Raw genomic sequence first — 20,410 nt, 5'->3', positions numbered from 1 at the left:
CACGAAAATGAAAACTGTGGCTGGGAACCTTTGGAAAAAGGGGAAGACGATAGCTGATCAGATGGACAAGAACAAAAAAAAGGGGGGGCGGAGGGGAGGAAACAGAACATCTTTCTTCGCATTGCAAAATTCAAGCTGTTAGTACTGCAAAGACTCGCCCACCTAGGAACTACAAATAACTACCAAAAAGGATGTTGCCGGTTAAAAAAGAATGAATATTTACCCCTATGCGAAGAAGCAATAAAAAAAAGGAGGAAACAATCTGATAAGTATGCAACAATAAATTCCTGGACAAACGATTGATTTGTTGAAGCCAGAGAGAACTTTCAACAAGTGAATACTCGAAATTTTCAACAGTGGGATTTAGCAGCAGCACAAGGGTTTATAGCTTTTGAATTTAAAGCTTCTGACAGCTGGATTCATAAATCAAAAATAAGCATGGGAGTTTGCCAATGAAAATAGACAAAGTATCTCTGAAAAGAAAGGATCAGCGACAATCGAAGAAACCTTTGCTCCTGCTGACACATTTCGAACCCAGACGATCAAACTGATAATGAACGTCAACAAAGATTTTGTTTTCAACACGGAGTAGACAGGCAGATTATTGTAGAGTTTTTACAAATTCATTTTGATCTCTATTTTTGCGATTCTCTGACACAATACTTCAATTTCGGCTGTTTCCTCTTTCCAGGATGTTAGTATCAGTTGGTGTGCAACAGGCTCAGGATGACAAAGTAAGCAACACTATTTTTGTCAGAAGGCATGACATTAATGAAGTGACACATTCATTTACCGCTGGAAAAGTCCTACCTCAAGTATTTGTTTGTTTACAAGAAGCAACAGGTAACGTTAGCCTCCGAGTTCAAAAAACAGTAGATGAATTAGCGCAAAAATATAAAAAAGAAGTAATAACGTCTTCGAAATCTTGGAAGCTAACGACAGGACTATGTATTGACTTTCTTGACCTTTGTTTTAGGTCTTACGTGGGAAAAGAACAGTTTCTATTTATTGCTGACTCTTTACGGACAAACGAAGTCTGAATTATGTAGCAAAATATTTCAGAATGACAAGAAATCACCGACATGTGTAACGAAAGTGATTCCTCCAAAATGTATTCCTCTTCATCAACCTTGTAACGTCTATTTTACAGGCAGGTACCGAATCGAATAAAGCGTACACAAAATTGCTCTACAGGAATAAATTCTCATGAAGACTATAAAAATACAGTCAATAGTGCATCATCATCTGTCATCGCCAATTTCTAAATAAAATGGATGTGGTATGCCATGTACGCTTCGAGGCTGTCTGATGAAGTTTCGTGTATGTTACCGGAGTATGTTTTCCAAAAGATCTTTTAAAAAAGGTTATTCCTGTAAACAATCGTCCTTCATGAATTGTGTAAGACGTCAAAATATTTTTTGTGCTCAGTTCTGTATGGTAATTATCATTCTGGTACTTCTACGTAAAATACGAAATTGACAAATAAAGACGATATTGTAAAAAAAATTAATGGAAATAAAACCCTACCCGAAATTTTGTTACAGTGTAAATTAAAGCTTTAACTTGATTCAATTAAAATGCCATCCAGATTAACCAACGTTTTAAAAAGAAAATCTTAGCTGTCATTCACATTTTATGTTAATTAGCTATAAGAGTCATTTCATAAGTCAAATATAACTCTCAATGATTTAACTGATAATATTTACGTCATTAACTTTATTGAAAAGTTGTTATACTTTTGAAACAATTAGAAACCAAAATAAAAGTTTCCCGAAGGTAAGATCGAACCTGGATAGCCGGCTGGCAAGCGAGTCCCCTAAAGATACTACAGCGTATAATTTGGCCGGTACATGAGCTACCGGTAAAACTTGAGAGACATTTTGCTCTGAATCTTCTGCCTAGTAAGATTTACAACTTTTATAGTTGGACACCCATGAAGTATACTATTAACCTGTGAAGTCTCATCTCGAACCGAATTTCCGAGCGGTCACACTCTTTCTGGAAAAGCCCTGCCTCAAGTATTTGTCTGTTTACAAAAAGCAAACAGGTAACTTTGGCCTCCGAGTTAAAAAAACAACAGTAAATGAATATGCGCAAAAATATAAAAGAGAAGTAATAACGTCTTCTAAATCCAGGAAGCTTACGAGCACGTTCTTTTTTTTTAAATTTTACAAATTTTTCGGCATACGCCTTTTCAAGGAAACTTGTTTCTGTAGATAACTAAACCTATAGACTTGTATGGATAGCAGAGGAATGTACTCGCTCATATATTAGGCAGAGCAGACGAAGTGACAGCGGTTGTCTGATTACCTCCTCCTGTGGAAGTGATCATGATTTTTATAAGATGGAAAGGTTTAGCTTTTATCTCTGCTTTCGTACGCGGCGGTTGTAAAGAGTGACACAGAAATCGGGAACATTTCCACAATCCAATAAAACTAAAAGTGACGAAGGAAAGAAATTGCATTCATAGTAATTGAATTCATACAACTTTGCCATTTACGAAAGATTGATGTCATTTGTCATTTTATAAAAATTACGTCCTTTAGATAGTGTCCTTCTGTACAAATTCATTCTGAAATCTGCTATTAAGATTCGTCATTGACCGCTGCAACATCTCAGCTGGGATACTGTGAATTGTATCCCGAATTCTCTGTTTTAACTCATCCAGTGATCGTGAGATCACACGGTTGTCAAACCGTTCTCGCACATATGCCAATGACCGCGGAGCAGTGTGTGATGTCGCTCCGTCCTGTTGACACCAGGCTTTTTGAACATTTCGAAAGTTGTTCAATGCAGATGTAACGAAAGTTCGTAACATCTCCACGTAACTATCGGCATTGACAGTTATTGTGTTGCGCTGTTCAATTGCTAAAAAATATGGTCCGATAATGCCATGCGATGAAACACCACACCATACTGTCACTTTACTAGCGAGTAAAGGGCTCTCATGAACGTCATTAGGATTTGTGTTTGCTCAGTAACAGTAGATGTGTTTATCTACATAACCTGTGAGATGAAAATGTGCCTCATCTGACATCCACAACTTGTTTGGAAATTCATCGTCATTGTTTATTTTTGTTGGCGTTTGTTGACAGGGTCCTAATCGTAACCGGTAATTCTTGTCCTTCAATGTTGCAACATCGCTAGTTTTACGTATGAAATTTTCAATAAAGGTGAAGAATTCTACGAACACTCTCCCGGTACATTCCGACCACTGCTGCTTGCTTACGAGTTGAAAGCCGTGGGCTCCGTAAGACAGACTCGCGTACAACATCAGTGTTCACTGGAGAACGCTCACTTCTTGATCGTCCTGTTGGTTTCTTCTTGAGGCCAGTATTCTCAAGCGGAATATGTACTGCCAAATTGTTTCACAACTTTTAACTCAGAGCACACAGAACTGGATAGTAAGCCATACACGTTATGAAAGTGGATATAGGTTTGAGTGTTCCAAATATTCTCCCAAATGGCTACATCGATTTCAACAAACTTGGAACACTTCTTGGTTGCTGTCTGGAAAGTACGAATGAGGGAGTAAGAACCACCTCCCTATCCCTTGGGGTTATGCTAGGGGTTGTGCGCGCAAATAGCCGGACTAAATTCATCCAGTATTTGATAATGAGAGTACTTAGTGACTTGCAACAGAATTTTACACGTAATTTCAAATGCTCACGCACTTTTTCTCGCTGGAACTCAACGCGAAATGATGAAAGGAAAAAAAAGAAAAAAAGATTATCGCTTTCGTTGTGCAGTGAAATTGTGCCGCATCATGCATGACATTTTAATTTACTGCTTAATTATTACTAACTCTATTCACAGTACATTTCGTGGGCATTGTCCACTAGATCTACCTGCAAAATTATATGACTGTACAACACATTGTTCAGGAGATATGACGCCATAAGCACATATATGTTTAAAAACGAAATTGCAGGCTGAAACATGTTTACGAATAATAAGTGAAATGAGTTATATGTTATGTGTGACAAGTGTGAATGCGGGCAAAGCCAGGGGTAAAAAGATCCTCCTAAACCCATCGATAGGTTTCAAACAAACCTGGTACACGTATTACAATGTGGAAATACACACGAGTACTGTGGGTGTAAGAACCATCAACCTCCCACTGGGGTGGGGAGGGAAGGGGCTCGAGGAAATGGACAGAGTGGGGGAGGGGGGAAGGAGATAGAGGGAGGATGAGATGAGAAATGGTTAGAGAGAAATTGACAGAGAAAAGGTGTAGGGGAGAAGGAGCAGGAGGTTGAGAGGAATAGGGGTTAAGAGGAGATGGATGGAAGGATGAGGAGTGAAAAGATGGGTCAGAAGAGGAGGAAGGAGGAAATGGACAGAGGAAGGATAGAGGAGGACATAATGAAAGGTTGGAGGAAATGGGTAGAAAGTTGGGAGGAGAAAATGGGCAGCGAAAGAGAAGAGGAGGTGATGGAGAGGATGAGGAAGGAGAATCAGGAGGACGGAGAGAAAGGGAAGGAAAAGATGAACAGAGAGAAGGTGTTGGACGAGGTGGACGGAGAGATGGGGGAAGAGGCACAGGGGAGGAGGAAATGGACAAAGAGAGGAGAGGAAATGGATAGAGAGTGGAGGTTGGAGGAGATGGACAGAGAAAAGTAGTAGGAGACTGATAGGAAGATGGGCTAAGAGGAGATGCATGGAGGGATGAGGAAGGAGAAAATGGATCGGGAGAAAAGAAAGGAGGACATTGACTAATAAGGGATTTGAATAAATACATACATTTACAAAAACGGGGAGAAGAACCGGTGCATTGCTCTGAGAGCAATGGAGAGAAGCACATCGGGGGTATTAGGAGAGATATGAAAACACGGACATTGGTCTTGGAAGAAGACGCAGTCACAACTGTAATTATATTGAAGTAAATGCTGTATGCAAGATACAACAAATGACCGAGATAAAGACTTCCTGTTATATGATGGTTAGATAAAATTAACAAAGGTGCATCTTTACATCTGCTACATCGAAGTTATTTGACTACAGCCCACATGTTTGTATGTAAACATAGTGTATTTGACGAGTGCACATCATAATAGTGTAATATGAAGCCATACTTGGTAAAACTGAAATATGGACATGAAAATGACCATAAGTGTGTAACTAAGTGGCAAAACTATCACCACAGCATAACTGTAATAATGGTGCATCATCTTTATGTAAGTACAGATATGATTAGATAAAGTTAACAAAGGTGCATCTTTACATCTGCTACATCTAAGTTCTTTGACCACAGCCCACATGTTTGTATGTAAACATAGTGTATTTGACGAGTGCACATCATAATAGTGTAATATGAAGCCATACTTGGTAAAACTGAAATATGGACATGAAAATGACCATAAGTGTGTAACTAAGTGGCAAAACTATCACCACAGCATAACTGTAATAATGGTGCATCATCTTTATGTAAGTATAGATATATTTTCGTCAAATGCTGCCTTACCGCTTACAATTGCAAAGTTTTGTATTTATACAGTGATCTCCAAAAGGATAAACATATACATGAATGTATAAACACCTGACGATGGGCGCAAGCCCGAAACCGGTCGTGTGAAAATAAATAACCTTTTATTGTGACTGGTAGCAGATAATTTTCTACATCTCATAAAGGTGCAGAAGCTATAAGAGAGCGTCTTGTTGGCTACAGTCATTAATAGATATGTTCAATAGGAGGACTTGATCCAGCAAATGAGATTATGAATGAAATGATCAGTTTCACTATGTGCCAAGAACAGATGGAAATATGATACTGTTGCCTGTTCACGTACATGGAGAAAATTCCCTAATAATTGTTTATTGCACTTAAACAATTCCCATAAAATACCTTTATCACAGTAAGGTAGTGTTGACCATTTCCTGAGAGTGACACATGTCTGGGAAACTCCACAACGCAATAATTGATGAATCATAAAAATGAGTAATAACATAATTGTTTCCAGAATGTGCCACTCATTATTACCGTTGAACTACATTGGCCAATGTTTATCGAATTTTGTTTTAATCCTAAAACTCAAGAGGAGTCCAGTACGTACTATGTGTTACGTGACTGGAGTACCTCCTTGTGTCAAAGGTGAAAATTTAGTGATATGTAGTTTCGATTTCAAAAAGTTGGACTGTGGGTGTGCAATGCAATTTAGTACATTTGGTAACCTAGCTGAAGGTGTTTCATGTGACGTTACAGTAGTAGTTGAGGAGCCGTACTGCTAACGCTGAATTTTGTCTGACTTTCATTCAGTGTTCAGAGAGTAAAAAACGATTCCCGTCATTTTCAACCGTTTGCAGTTGTATGAATGTAAGGTTTTGTGCCCCATATCATAGTAAATTAAAATTAATTAGCAACAGAAAATTTGAAGCTTTTTATGTGGACGAGCCTGGCACCCAGCGGCGATTTTGTAAACCGCTACCCGGGAAGCCGGGTGTACGCAACTGCAAAACATCGTAATGAAACTGCAGCTCTATTTGCTGTACAGCTAAACCGGCCGATCAGAGCTGAAAATGACAAATCATTAGACCAATACCATCGAGTCCATCGCAAAATGAGAGTTGCGTTATGAGTAGACGTAAAGTTTCCGCTTCCTCAAATCAAGGTAAAGAAGAGAAGCCGAAAGGAGGAGAAGACCCACGCAATAATGTCAAATAAACATATCTTCTAAAGAGAAAGAAAGAAAATAAAAGCAGCTACAGGACCCAAAATTAAAAATAATTGGAGAAAGTTCTCTAAAGAAAAAAGCGCAACGTGTTAGGGAGAATGATGAGGAAGCAAATGTGAAAATCTGCTGCAATCTGAAAATGCTGTTTGAAAATCCTCTGCAATTGCGGCCCGAAATATCGAAGAAGAAGGGAACGAATCTATTATTTGCTCAGAAGAAACTGGTATTATGAGGATACGGTTCACTACTGCTTATCCAAAGGGTGATGGTACAAGGAAAGATCAAATTGTGAAGGGAGTGTCCTGTTGATTTGGGAGAAATACTACTGTATATTCCTATCTTCATAGTGAGTGAACTGTACTCAATACGAGTATAAGTATTTTGTTCTTAATTTATTTCCTTCCAACTGCTGTATTATAAATTGACAGTAATTTTTGACATTGATAACTGATAAATAGAGAAATGTTTGCAAAAATTTTGACTTCGACATTTTTCGAATTAGCCGAAGTATCACCAAAAATCACTTAGATGCGTATTCTTACCGTCCGTTACACTATATTCCTTTTCATAATGACGATGGCGATTACGTAAATTTCAGATCTACACTGTTATTTATGTAAGTACTGAACTATTTGCCTACCCTAACTGGGGTGTCTAAAAGGACTTTTCACAACTTTGAACATTCATGCACAGTTATTTACACAGCTCAAACGCCTGGTCTTGGCGTAATTGTGTAGGATTCACGTAGTATGCTAGTACCAATCACACCACGAGAAGCAACAGTTCTAGCAAATATGACTGCTTCCACTCGTCACGGGCGTGCTAGCTGTGAGTTTTGACTTGCAGAATCAAAATCAAAGATAGCCATATAACTATTTTTCGGACCGAGTAGCGTGAAGATCCTCCCAATAGGCTAACAATTTGAGAATAGCATAACGTTTTGGTTTAAAGTGGGTGGTGGTTGGGGGAGAGTCTTCAGCAAGTCATGATAATCCTCATATCGACAGCATGTATTTGACGATGTCGTAGAACAAGTGAGTTAAAACCTTGTTAACAGTCCTACGGAACACCGCAAGCCGTACAAATTACCAACGTTACTAGGACTGAAAGACAGTTATATGGTTACAGGAAGCGACTTTTGTGTAGAAACATTATATCGATTGAACAGAAGTGTAATTTACCTTGGAAAAATTATCTTTGGTGATGGGTCGACTTTTCATTTAATTGATGAAGTTAATAAATACCACTATGGGATTTTGGGTAATGAAAACCAAAACAAACTTTGGAGCACGTTTGTGATAGCCTGAAATTCTATTGTGCATGGAGCAAGAGCAAAATTTACTGCCATTTCATTTTCCAAGAGTAAATAACCAACGAAATAGAACTAAATTTTCACTCTGCAGCGGAGTGTGCGCTGATATGAAACTTCCTGGCAGATTAAAACTGTATGCCGGACCGAGACTCGAACTCGGGAACTTTGACTTTCGCGGGCAAGTGCTCTACCAACTGTGAGGACCAGGCGTGACTCGTGCTTGGGTAGCTCAGTTGGTAGAGCACTTGCAGTCGAAAGGCAAAAGTCCAGAGTTTGAGTCTCGGTCCAGCAAACAGTTTTTATCTGCCAGGAAGTTTCATATAAGCGCACACTCCGCTGCAGAGTGAAAATCTCATTCTGGAAACATCCCACAGGCTGTGGCTAAGGCATGTCTCCGCAATATCCTTTCTTTCAGGAGTGCTAGTTCTGCAAGGTTCGCAGGAGAGCTTCTGCAAAGTTTGGAAGGTAGGAGACGAGGTACTGACGGAAGTAAAGTTGTGAGGACGGGGCGTGAGTCGTGCTTGGGTAGCTCAGTTGGTAGAGCCCTTGCCTGCGAAAGGCAAAGGTCCCTAGTTCGAGTCTCGGTCCAGCACACAGTTTTAATCTGCCAGGAAGTTTCAGCCAACGAAATAATTCTCTGGAAAATGTTTTAATTCTTCTGATTGGCGTGTCTGACAAGAACGCAGCGTACATTTCATGCAAGACGGAGCACTACCGCACTACCTACGTCTGAGATTTCATCGATAGCGGCTTTCCAGGTAAATGGATTTCTCGAGGTGCACAGATCACATGGCTTCCACGATGGCTGGATTTTGTACGTCATGACTTTTATTTGTAGGGATTCATTAAGTATACGGTGGTTGTAGCACGCTTACTGACTTCTCTCGCAGATCTCAGGGCATGAATCTGCGCAGCTATTGAACAAATTATGCCTTACGTGCTACAGCGAGCCCGGAAATAAACTGACTTTAGATGGGTTGTGTGACACATAACAGCAGCAAATAACATTCCATTCGGTTAGCTAAAAGGTGAAAAAAAAACTTCAAGCACTTCGCTGGAAAAATATTACACCAAAATCAGGTCTATAAGCCACGTGAATAACTCTACATCAGTTTTCAGTTTTCATTGTTGTGAAACAGTTTTCAGACATACCCTATATTTAAGAAAAGGTCGTTCTACATTTACAAAGCGCGAATTGTTGGCACTACTGCTCTACCAAGGGTTGGCAGACCTACCGGAGGCCCTCGCTGCGGCGGCCTCCTGGTCCTGTTCCCTCCTGGCGGGCCGGCTGTCGGTGCCGGGGCCGAAGAAGCGGAAGCTGGCGTTGAATCCCGTCGCGTCCAGACGACCGTTGGAGCGGAACGTCAGCCGAAAGTACTTGCCGTCCGAGACGGCGTCGAAGCCGCGCCTCTGGCCGCAGAAGCGCGGAAACTTGCGGTCGCGGCCCATGTAGTTGGACAGCTCCACGTAGTCGCTGGCCGACACCGCTTCACACCTGTTGGATGGAGAGGGTTCTAAGATTGTACTCACGACTGCATACAAAGCACCAAGAACACACACTCGAAACAAGATTCTGGAGTCCCTGTTTGTAACGAAACATATGCGACATGTGTACTAACGAAAGTATTGTACTAATGAACAACTACACACATTTCAAATACAACAAAGTCACAAGAGGTTCTACTTACAACAGATCGTTGGATTAGAGGGAATTTCTGTCTGATTCTGCAGCGAATTTGCAGCTCAGTTAGTCCTACTTTTAACAGAAGACAATATACGATTCAGCCTACAGTCGCAGTTTCTTTACATACTATTTTGAGAGCACGGCAGCCACAGCTAAGGAAGTATATTGTCAGTATTTAAGAATCTTCAAAAGCGTTTTTTACTAAAAAAAGGTCTTGCGAATTAATGGGAACCACAGCTTTTGAGGCGCTTTAGCTGTTTTGTAGTTCTTTATTGGGAACAGTACCGCTTTCGCACCGTTACAGGTGCACCCCCAAGTTAGGCAGTGATAGCCTTCAATCAGTCGGGAAACTACGATGTTCCACAGCTCAGTTGAACATCGAAAATGTTAATCCAATACATGCTCTTGTCAACGGTGAATTTGGCATTAAGCACCAGGAGGTGAATGTCCAACTTCAGACTTGGAGTGATAAGACCATTAAATAAATGTGGAAACGGCGACAGTCTTTTGTTAAGCCAATGCTACTGACTGGTAGTTGATGGTGTTCTTCTAGAAGTTCATATTGGCAATCCCGGGACGGACGTTTGTCAATATGAGCTTCTTACAGAAACCACCAATTACCTGTCGGCAGCATTGGCATAACAATCTCTCACCGTTTCCACAGCTGCTTAATGATCTAATAACCCCATATGTTTGACAATCAGCCACTGTTGCTCAATGCCAAATTTACCATTGACTAAAGCCTATAAAGAAGTAGCATTTTCGATTCACAATTGAACTTCGGGATATTGCAGCTTTCCGATTGGTTGAGGGGTATATTTCATCATCTGAGGATTCTCCTGCAACGATGAGAAACCGTTTGTGTTCCCAATAAAGGACCACAAAACAACTAAAATGGTTTCAAGAGTCTTCATTCATTGCGAATCCCATTAAATCATAAGACCTAGACCTTTGAAGTTTACTATATATTAACAACGCTCTTTTTTTTTATTTTGCTTGGAGTTTACCAGTTTCAATACACCCTCAGGCCACACTCTGACTCGCAATGGACACGCTCGCTTCCCAATTAAGTGTCAGATGTTGAGTAGTGTGTCTGACACACGTACTCTGGAAGCGAGCGTGGCGTTTGCATGCCAGGGAGTGGCCTGAGAATGCTACTGTGTATCGAAACCGATAGCCTGTAGGCAAAATAAAATTTAGAGGTCTAGACTAAAACATATTTTTAGGGACTGTGGTGGTTGCTGTTCTATCAGATAGTATGTAGGAAATATGCCGTGTCCAATTCGAAGGAAGCACAGGTCACACTTCCCTACAAGGAGGACAGCAGAATTTATCCACAAGACTGCCATCCGGTGTTCTCAACATTCATTTCTTGTTGAAACCTGAAAGGTATTCTGAGATCAAAAGTAATGACGTTTCTAGAACAGGATAAGTTTCTCCATGCTGACCAGCATTAACTCCGAAAACACTGATTATTTGAAACGTAACTCGCAGTTTATTTTCATAATATCCTGAAAGCCACGTATCAAGACAGTTATGTACATGTAGTATCTTTCGACATTCAATAAGCACTTAATTGAATACTTCATTCGTGCAATTGTATGGGGTATCAAGCGAAACTTGTGACTTTATTGAGGTTTTCTTGATATGGTTGACACAACAGATTATCTAGGATGGAGAGTCATCGATAGTAGAATGAAGTTGTATGTTGGGCCTACCACACAATATTAATAGTAAACTCAGAGTTCTCGCAGATGGTGCGGTAGTAAGTACCGTCGAAAAAAATACAGCAAAGATATTCACTCGGTTCTTAATAAAATTTTAAGTTGATGTGTAGATTGGTAACTTGGTTTATACGTCTAAAGTCGTCAGATTTTGTACCCCACAAAACGAAAAATTAAGTAAAATGATTTTCAACATTTAGATCGACCAGAAACACAAACAAGAAAGGGACCCAATAAAATTGTAGTAATAATTTTTTGAAATAAAAATAAATTTTTAATATGCTACGTTTTTAAATTGGACCAAAAGGTAGCCTAGCTCCATACAGATTGATAACTCCCATACACGTAGCTCTAAAAATCTGAGTTTGTGGATTTTTAATAGCTCTGAAAATACTTGTAAGTTTTAAAATGAAAAACGTGGGGAGCATACAAAAGATAACTCTTAGGAGGTCAGCTATTCATGCATCACACATCAAGTTGTGTAACAATAAGTTAGCTAACTATTTAAGCATCAATTATGTATTGCACGCGCCCCACGATTGCTTTTTAAATCTTACAAATACTTTCCCAGCAACTGAAAATTCATAATTACAAATTTTCAGGATACCTGTGTGGGATAATAGATCTACGTGGAGCTGGAAACAATTATTTTATACGTTTTAGTGCCAACTAAAAACATGGTATACTAAAAATTTGTTTTTATTCTAATAGTTACTTTTAATTATGTGCTGGATGATGACGTCCGTTCGATTTCTTTGATTCCCTGAAAGCACCATATTCCAGTTTGTCGCATTGCAGATTGCGACGCGCGGGATTAGCCGAGCGGTCTGGGGCGCTGCAGTCTTGGACTGTGCGGCTGGTCCCGGCGGAGGTTCGAGTCCTCCCTCGGGCATGGGTGTGTGTGTTTGTCCTTAGGATAATTTAGGTTAAGTAGTGTGTAAGCTTAGGGACTGATGACCTTAGCAGTTAAGTCCCATAAGATTTCACACACATTTAAGCATTTTTTTTAAGTTTGCGTGAACGCCTACACCCAAAGAACCATCCACGGCTTGAATTGCGTCTTAGTATTTAGCGAGTTTAGGTGGCAGTGAAACATACGTAGTACCCGTACGGCAGTTTCCATACATGTCGTCGAAGTACCTCTGACAGCAGGTGGGCGACAAGTGTTCACCTGCGCCGATATGGCCTAATTCAGAACCTGACTAAACTAATAGCCGCATCCGACTTCCCAAACACCCCCGACTTTGCAGGTAAACCTCACAGCTTATCTTGCCTGTGGGAGACAGATATGTCGAAGATTATGAAATGTATTCGCAAATTTCGAACAATGTACTACATATATTTCTATGGTTTACTGTAGACACAAGGAAATTTGTGCCGGACCGCGACTCCAATCTGAATTACACCTTATTACTAGTGCTCGCCTTAAAAACTTCGGCTTTTCGTTCAAACCTTTTGCAACGACCCGAACTTCCATCTATCATAACGTCTACGGCTCATAGCTGTTGCACACCGTTCTATGATTTTTTCATAGGGAGAGAGATCGTTTTTCTCGCCAATTTGCCTTGCTTTCGCTTGAAATACATTTAGTGCAGTGTCTGTATTTGATAGTGTCTTTATAGGTCTACTCAAATGTCCTTCAGACATGCACGCATTTCTATAGCAAACTATACAGGTGACACATCGTAATCGCAATTTGCGAATACATTTCATTATTTAAAACAGCTGTAGATCGTCAGCAGTGTGTATATGTAGGGCATGTGCATCGATCTGTACAGACACTGTCAACAGACACTGCACTAACTGTAACTATATGTCTGGAGTTATTTAGCCACTGACTAATACAGCAAGACATTTCAATTTATGGTAGCATGTGTAAGTAGGGTGTTTAGGTTTTATATTGGTAACGCCACGTAGCGCTCTGTATGAAAATCACTGGCTGTGCTGTGTGCAGTCTGTGGCTGGTTTGCATTGTTGTTGGCTATTGTAGTGTTGGGCTGTTGGCTGTTAACAGCGCGTAGCGTTGCGCAGTTGGAGGTGAGCCGCCCGCAGTGGTCGAAGTGGGGAAGTGAGATGGCTGATTTTTGAGAGCGGATGATATGGACGTGTGTCCATCAGAGACAGTACATTTGTAAGACTGGATGTCATGAACTGCTATATATATTATGACTTTGGAACACTATTAAGGTAAATACATTGTTTGTTCTCTATCAAAATCTTTCATTTGCTAATTATGCCTATCAGTAGTTAGTGCCTTCAGTAGTTAGAATCTTTTATTTAGCTGGCAGTAGTGGCGCTCGCTGAATTGCAGTAGATCGAGTAACGAAGATTTTTGTCAGGTAAGTGATTTGTGAAAGGTATAGGTTATTGTTGGTCAGGGAAATTCTTTTGTAGGGATTATTAAAAGTCAGATTGCGTTGCGCCAAAAATATTGTGTGTCAGTTTAAGCACAGTCATGTATAATTTTTGTAAGGGGACTTTCACATGTTCACTGGTTAACATAAGTTTAGTCAGAACACCTATACAGTTCGTATGGTAAGAGCTAGTTTATTTGTATTTTCCTGAGATGCTGCAGATCTGAAGATGGTCGTTGCTGATCGAAACCAGTAGTCTGAGGAGCTATCAAGTTTGTGATCATAGAAGTAAAGAAAATTATTTAACACTTTCTGCATCACTGTTACATTCGCGACCATGTCACAGCTTGTGCAAATAGGGGCTCTCGTACCTGTCTAGAATCTATAACATAAAAGACAACTATTTTTTTCTGTAAAGCTGTGCCTCTCAGGCTTTTTGGTACCTTCCGCATAGGCAACTGCGTGTCCAATCTTCCTCAGCTATTCTCTGGGACGTGTACGTTCCTACAAAACTGGGAACACTGCGAACAGTTGGGCAATATAAGATGGTTACTACAGAATTGCACCGGGCACAAGGCTCTGTAATTATCATATCAAGCAATCGATCAGTGACCATGAAACTTGGCGCTTGGCCTCCTCTACATACTCATAGGATGATTTGGCTAAGAACTTAGTTATGGAAGCCTGCATTTTGCCTGTTTAGGCATAAAAACCCCAGTTGGTCGTGATTCTGAAACTACCTGCCTGTAATGATCGTTCATGCGAAGGAGGAGGAAGACACAGGGTGCTTTATAACAATAATACGGGGGTGAGGCGAAATTTGATAGCCCAAGGAAGCAGCATGTTATGTGTGTCCTGTACACAGTAAGCTGTGACCTTGTCGTGGAGTAAAAGCGTTGATTTTCGGCAGCTTCCCACGACGTTTCTGAGCCGTGGCGGCTCGGGTTTGATCTATCGAACGTACCGTGTATAATATTATCGCTGTATCGCGGAGGAAAGGAGAAGTGGCGCCCCCTCGTTGGGGAAGTTAGCGGGCACCTGTGACAGCGGAGTAGTTGGATTTTGGGGTGCGAGCAGAAACAGTGAGACAGGCAGTACTGTGCGGATTGTGTGGTGGCAAGAGGAAAGTTTGCCACGTTACCTGATTGTGGCCGGCCAGAGTGGCCGAGCGGTTCTAGGCGCTACAGTCTGGAACCGCGCGACCGCTATGGTCGCAGGTTCGAAACCTGCCTCGGGCATGGATGTGTGTGACGTCCTTAGGTTAGTTAGGTTTAAGTAGTTCTAAGTTATAGGGGACTGATGACCTCAGATGTCAAGTCCCATAGTGCTCAGAGCCATCTGAACTATTTTTTGAACCTGATTGTGTTTGTGCGTTTGCGGCGGACTTGGTGGGTAGAGGCCCCTATGCTGTCGGGAACATGCTGCTTCCTTATTTATGATGGATTTACCGTTTGCTTCTAGTGACTACATTCTCGTCTCTATGGCTCTGTGGCTGATGTGATGCCGTTGCGAGCACAGTTGGTTTGGATGTAAGCAGCATTTTGTTCTCAGTGTCCATAGTTCTGGTGATTACTGAGTGTGCTTGCCGTTGTGGTGTATTTATTGAGCAATGTGCTTGACCTTACTATTAGGAGTCCATTGCGTAAGGCCGCGTTTATCCTGTGGGGACTTGCGTTCTGCTTTTAAAAACTTAGTTGTCGTCAGTCACTGAATTGCTCAAATGCATTCATACTTTTCTGCTTAAGTGTTATTGTTTTACGCCCCTCTGAACGGGAATATGATAAAGGGCCTTACTATTACTAACCTTCTTGTGTGCCACTGACTTGGTTGTGTTTTTCAGCCGCGTAATTTGTGCGTTTATTGTAACGAACCGATGTCGGTATCGGATTAATGTTTCCCTGTGACATTGTTAATCTTGTAACGAACACTGTTTTAGATATTTTAAGCAGTGTGTTGCAGGACATGTCCTATTTGTGCCTCGCAAGAGGAGAGCGGCGGCGGTTTATTGGCCATGATGATGTGTTGGTAGATCCATTTCACGAGTCCAGGCCAGTCACCCGGACATTTAGAAGTTGTATGTTGTTGTAAGTTAATACTCCTTATTTTAAGCGTAGTGCGCTCATGCAGGAAGTTTATGTGGTTTTGCGCAGATCGCGCTGTATGTTTAGATGACTCTGAATTCAGTGTGTTAAGTGGTGTCCTCTGAGGTGCTGGAAGTAGTGGATAGACAGCTGTTTTGGACACGTTTTACATGCAAATAATTTATGTCCTTATAACGATGGTGATTTGCTTGCCCTTTGTGTAGAGGTGGTGCTAATTTCATTAATTTCGCCACCGGTCTTCGCAGAGGACGCGGGAGGAACCGACCCACTGTGGCGAGCAGTTACGTAGTCGCGCCCGCCCACCGTAGCGGGCGTTGTTTACTAGCCCGACGCCTTCCTGTACTTGGTGGCGGGAGCGTGTTGACTGGTTTCTTACGACTTGCAGTCTGGGAAACCGTGCTTTTGGTGTACACGTGGAAGACTTATGTTTTGCTTCCAGTTCCTCGGAGTGGCTCCATGTGGGTAATGGGAACGACTTATGTTGTTGGTGGCTCAGGCCGAAAGTGGTTCATTTGCTAAACAGAAGGTGTATATGCATTTCTTTCCCATAATTATGTAAACATGTTTAGGCGGTTGCGTTCTTTTTTTAAGTCAATTGAATTGTTGTTCAGAGGTCACTATGTATGGCCATTAACTTATGCAGACATTTAATAGCAAGGAAGTGTATTGAATTGTGTTAATTATGAGGGGAAATTGCCTTGAACAGACATTTAATTAATTAGTAAACAACTGAATGCTATTTGTGAGTTGAAGTTTATTGTGTTCCTAAACACATTAACGATTATTTTTAGTAGTTCACTTATGCAGTTAGGCGATTTACAAGGCCTGTTGTGTTGTTTCCTTTTAAAAGTATTATCAATGTTATTAATAGAGAAGTGTGTTGTAAAAAAATAAACAGTGAATGAAGTGCCCCAAATCCCTTTGGTCCACACCTTCCGTCATTCGCCCTTGGGTGGTATTAACTTACCGTGAAAGCCCATCTCAGTTTCGTCTTTACAGGCTCCCGTAAACTTGTCGATGTATATTACGCATCTCTGCTGCTAACTGCGTAAATCTTTAGGATCTCATCGGCAAAGTGCGACCGACATTCAGAGACGATTATTTTAATCTCACGTTGTATATATGTCCTCGCCCATGCTAGATATCACACCGCAGGCAACTGACGTTCTTCGGAAGATGTCTACACTGTCATCTCAACACTGCAAGTGTTATACTACGGTTTGTTTTGACAGTTCAGAGCGTACATTAGTTTCAGTCGAAACCTGGTATAGAAGTACATAGGATTAATGAAGAACTGATTCAGAAACAAAAGAAATTTGATATCCTTAGTATACTGAAACACAATGTACGAGGGTTATTCGGAAAGTAAGGAACGATCGATCGCGAAATTGAAAATACAGTGAAAATCTGATGAAGCTTTGCACAGATGCGTTGGGCACTGTGTCTTGTACGCCCGTCGATGGCATCATGTCGCTCTTTTCCGTACTGAGCTCACAGTGAGAATGTAAAAATGGCTAGAAATTAGCGTCTCCTGCAAGGATGAGGGCCTGGCGAAAGATTTCGCCTGTAGCTATGCAATCCACATAACATAACTGTCATGCTGTTTGTTCTACACGAAAATTCTCGGCCGCACTCTGCAGGGGCAATGAAGATACTCCTGCAGCTTTTTCGATGTTAAGTGTTTGATCACCCACAATACAGCCTGTAATTGGCTACCCCTGAGGTTCATCTCTGCTCAAATGAACCGCTGGCTATGAAGACAATATTATGACACAGACAATTAACTGCAGTCCAGAGTAGAAAATTGCCGAAAAGCACTGGCGGCGGTCTTCTATAATGAGGGAACTGAAAAGTTGGTACAGCGCTACGACAGATTTATAAGTCTGATTGGCGACTGTGTAGCGAAGTAGCCAGAAGATGTAGCTAACCGTTGCAAATAAAACAATTTTGATTTTCACTGTGGTTTCCATTTCGCGACCTGTCGTTCCGTACTTTCCGAATGTCCCTCGTACATAGAGGTAATATGCTACAAAAGCCCTATGACAACACAATCACAAATAACAAATCGCCATTGGTACTCATTTTGGGATATTCCTATTCAATCCATATTAACGTCTATGCATCTAAATTAACGATAAAATGTAATTTTTATATACTTAAAAATTGTTTCCAAAACTGCGGATGGAGAACTGAATATTTGAGAATGGCTCTAGTTACTATCTTCACATAACATTAGAACATTAGAACCACATTTGGGTAATACAGCCACAGGTATGGTTAACCAGTATTCAGATATATGTACATAGGAAGTACATAGTGACATACATTTATAGGCTGAATTTTCCATATACTGCTGGGTATTAGAGGCAATATAGTAATTTGTGTTTTGCCTTCCCCTGTCATTCTAATTACCAAGAGCTACATCGGCATGTGGGCATTGTTGACGATCTCGTGTAGTTTTTTATATGTTTGTATGTCGTTGGATGCTAACAAGGTTTGGAGGTTACTTGGGATCAGATGAGTAAGAGCACGAAGATTACTTGCAAGTACGTTTATGTGATAGGTGTTCCTAGGAATTGTAGGAATATATGCAAACACGTAGTTGGATAGCACTTAGGTTGAGCCGACAGAGGTGTTCGCTGAACTTCCAGTGATTAAATTTCGCCTGTGCTATAACTGTCCTGGAGCTTGCTGATATTTGTGTATCATTATACTATGGTATTGTGGAACTAAGTGATGAGTTAGTGCGTCGTGACTCCCTTAGGTTTAGTAGTCCTCAACCATTCTTCTTTTCAGCCCGCCGACAACTGCTTTTAGACCACGGGTATCACATATGTGGGACAGAGTTTAATATGTTTAATAACTCCGTGTAGAGATACTAGCTTTGCTAGGACATCTAATTGTTCAGTTCCTCGTATCCCAGAGTGGCTTTCCATCAGTATCATCGCTATTCTGCGATACTTCTTCTGCAGCCGAAACAATTATGATTTGGCCAGTTATCATGATGGTTTCTAGTCGGTTATAGGGCTGACATACTATGAGAGATTATGACTATCGTGTCTGCTGTGGTCATCTGTGCGAATATCAGGGGTTCCAAAACGACAGTCAGCTGCGCTGACATAGTACTGAAGTGTTGAAGTGTGAAGCCATCTTGTACAATCCTTGTCGTTTATTTCAGGTTACCCAATAAACACTATTAGCGCCGTCACTAGGAATATCTGTGTGTATCACGTACGCAGCGTGAGACTGAGACAAGAATTCCATTGCCGCGTCCTGGTTTTAAAACGTTAAATTGGTCTTGGCATCAGTTTGTTAAAGTGGATGTTCCGTATGGTCTGTTGTGATTTGGTGGAAGAGGACTTTACCACGCTTGGTGCCTTAATGCATGTATCTTCATATATTTAGCTACAACGGGTGAAAGTTGCTTATTCAGCAGTATTTGTCGCACAGACAGAACCATGCTAATTACCGTATTTCTTCGTCAAAGGGGCCATATTCGTCAAAACAGAGCCACATTAGGAATTAGTTGCCGAGAAATGTTCGTTTCAGCTGTAACGGTGGTTCATTCGCTCCAACCAGTAGTGCTTTGGTTGAAGTTGACATGAACGCTCCAGACTTTGTATAGCAAAGTGTCGAGTCTTTGGAGTGTGCTGTCTGATACTGATACGGAGTACATGTGTCCGCAATCAAAGTGTGTTCTCAGCAGGGGCCGATATAAAATCATCGCTGTCCGCCGATCGGAGCCCCACTATACTCCACTCGTAGATATGATAAGACTGCCTGCTTATGTCGGATATAATGACGCCATCTTAGTTTATCATCGATAATCATCCTTAGATATTTTGTTGTTTTTACAACAGGAAAATTATGTTGTGCCAGTTACACTGTTTGCGGAAGTTATATGCTGTGGCGAGTAATGACCATTAGAGTAGACTTGCCATCATAGATTTCAAAGCACGTTCCTATAAAATACTCAAGTAGTGTAAGGCAGTTAAAGTTTCCGAATCTAGTATATCTACTAGCATTTTTTTTCCACTGCGTTTGCATTCCTGCAGCCCCATAGTGGATGGAGGTCGTTAAAATCACCTAATATCAGAAGAGGTTTCTGATGGAGTCAAACATTGTTGTTAACTGTTGTCGGGAAAGCCTTTCGTTAGAAGCTTTGTATGTTAAGAGCAAATCCAGATGTAGATCCTTGATCCTCAGTCAAATACCCACCATTAGATTGCATCTTGATGAGTGTCAGTACTGTCAATTTGTTGTTTGTTGTTGTGTTCTTCAGTCCTGAGACTGGTTTGATGCAGCTCTCCATGCTACTCTATCCTGTGCAAGCTCCTTCATCTCCCGAATCTGCTTTGTATATTCATCTCTTGGTCTCCCTCTACAATTTTTACCCTCCACGCTGCCCTCCAATGCTAAATTTGTGATTCCTTGATGCCTCGGAACATGTCCTACCAACCGGTCCCTTCTTCTCAAGTTGTGCCACAAACTACTCTTCTCCCCAGTTCTATTCAATACCTCCTCATTAGTTACGTGATCTATCCATCTCCTCCTCATTAGTTA

The 20,410-nt window shown here is 41.0% G+C and overlaps 1 protein-coding gene across 4 annotated transcripts in view; it reads right to left on the bottom strand.

Moving 5' to 3' along the window:
* Positions 1–20,410, bottom strand: part of LOC126145599 (suppressor of lurcher protein 1-like) — a 579,327-nt gene that overhangs the window by 8,516 nt on the left and 550,401 nt on the right. For 3 of the 4 annotated variants that reach the window (XM_049915569.1, XM_049915568.1, XM_049915570.1), the window contains one exon: positions 9,219–9,478. In XM_049915569.1, coding sequence (XP_049771526.1) covers positions 9,219–9,478 — 260 coding nt within the window. Of the gene's footprint in view, positions 1–9,218; positions 9,479–20,410 lie in introns of those variants that run through there. The other variant, XM_049915571.1, reaches the window with a different exon arrangement.

This window comes from Schistocerca cancellata, chromosome 2 (assembly GCF_023864275.1).
Source record: "Schistocerca cancellata isolate TAMUIC-IGC-003103 chromosome 2, iqSchCanc2.1, whole genome shotgun sequence".
In the NCBI taxonomy this organism is placed as follows: Eukaryota; Metazoa; Arthropoda; class Insecta; order Orthoptera; family Acrididae; genus Schistocerca; species Schistocerca cancellata.
This window is presented reverse-complemented; position numbering and strand designations above follow the sequence as displayed.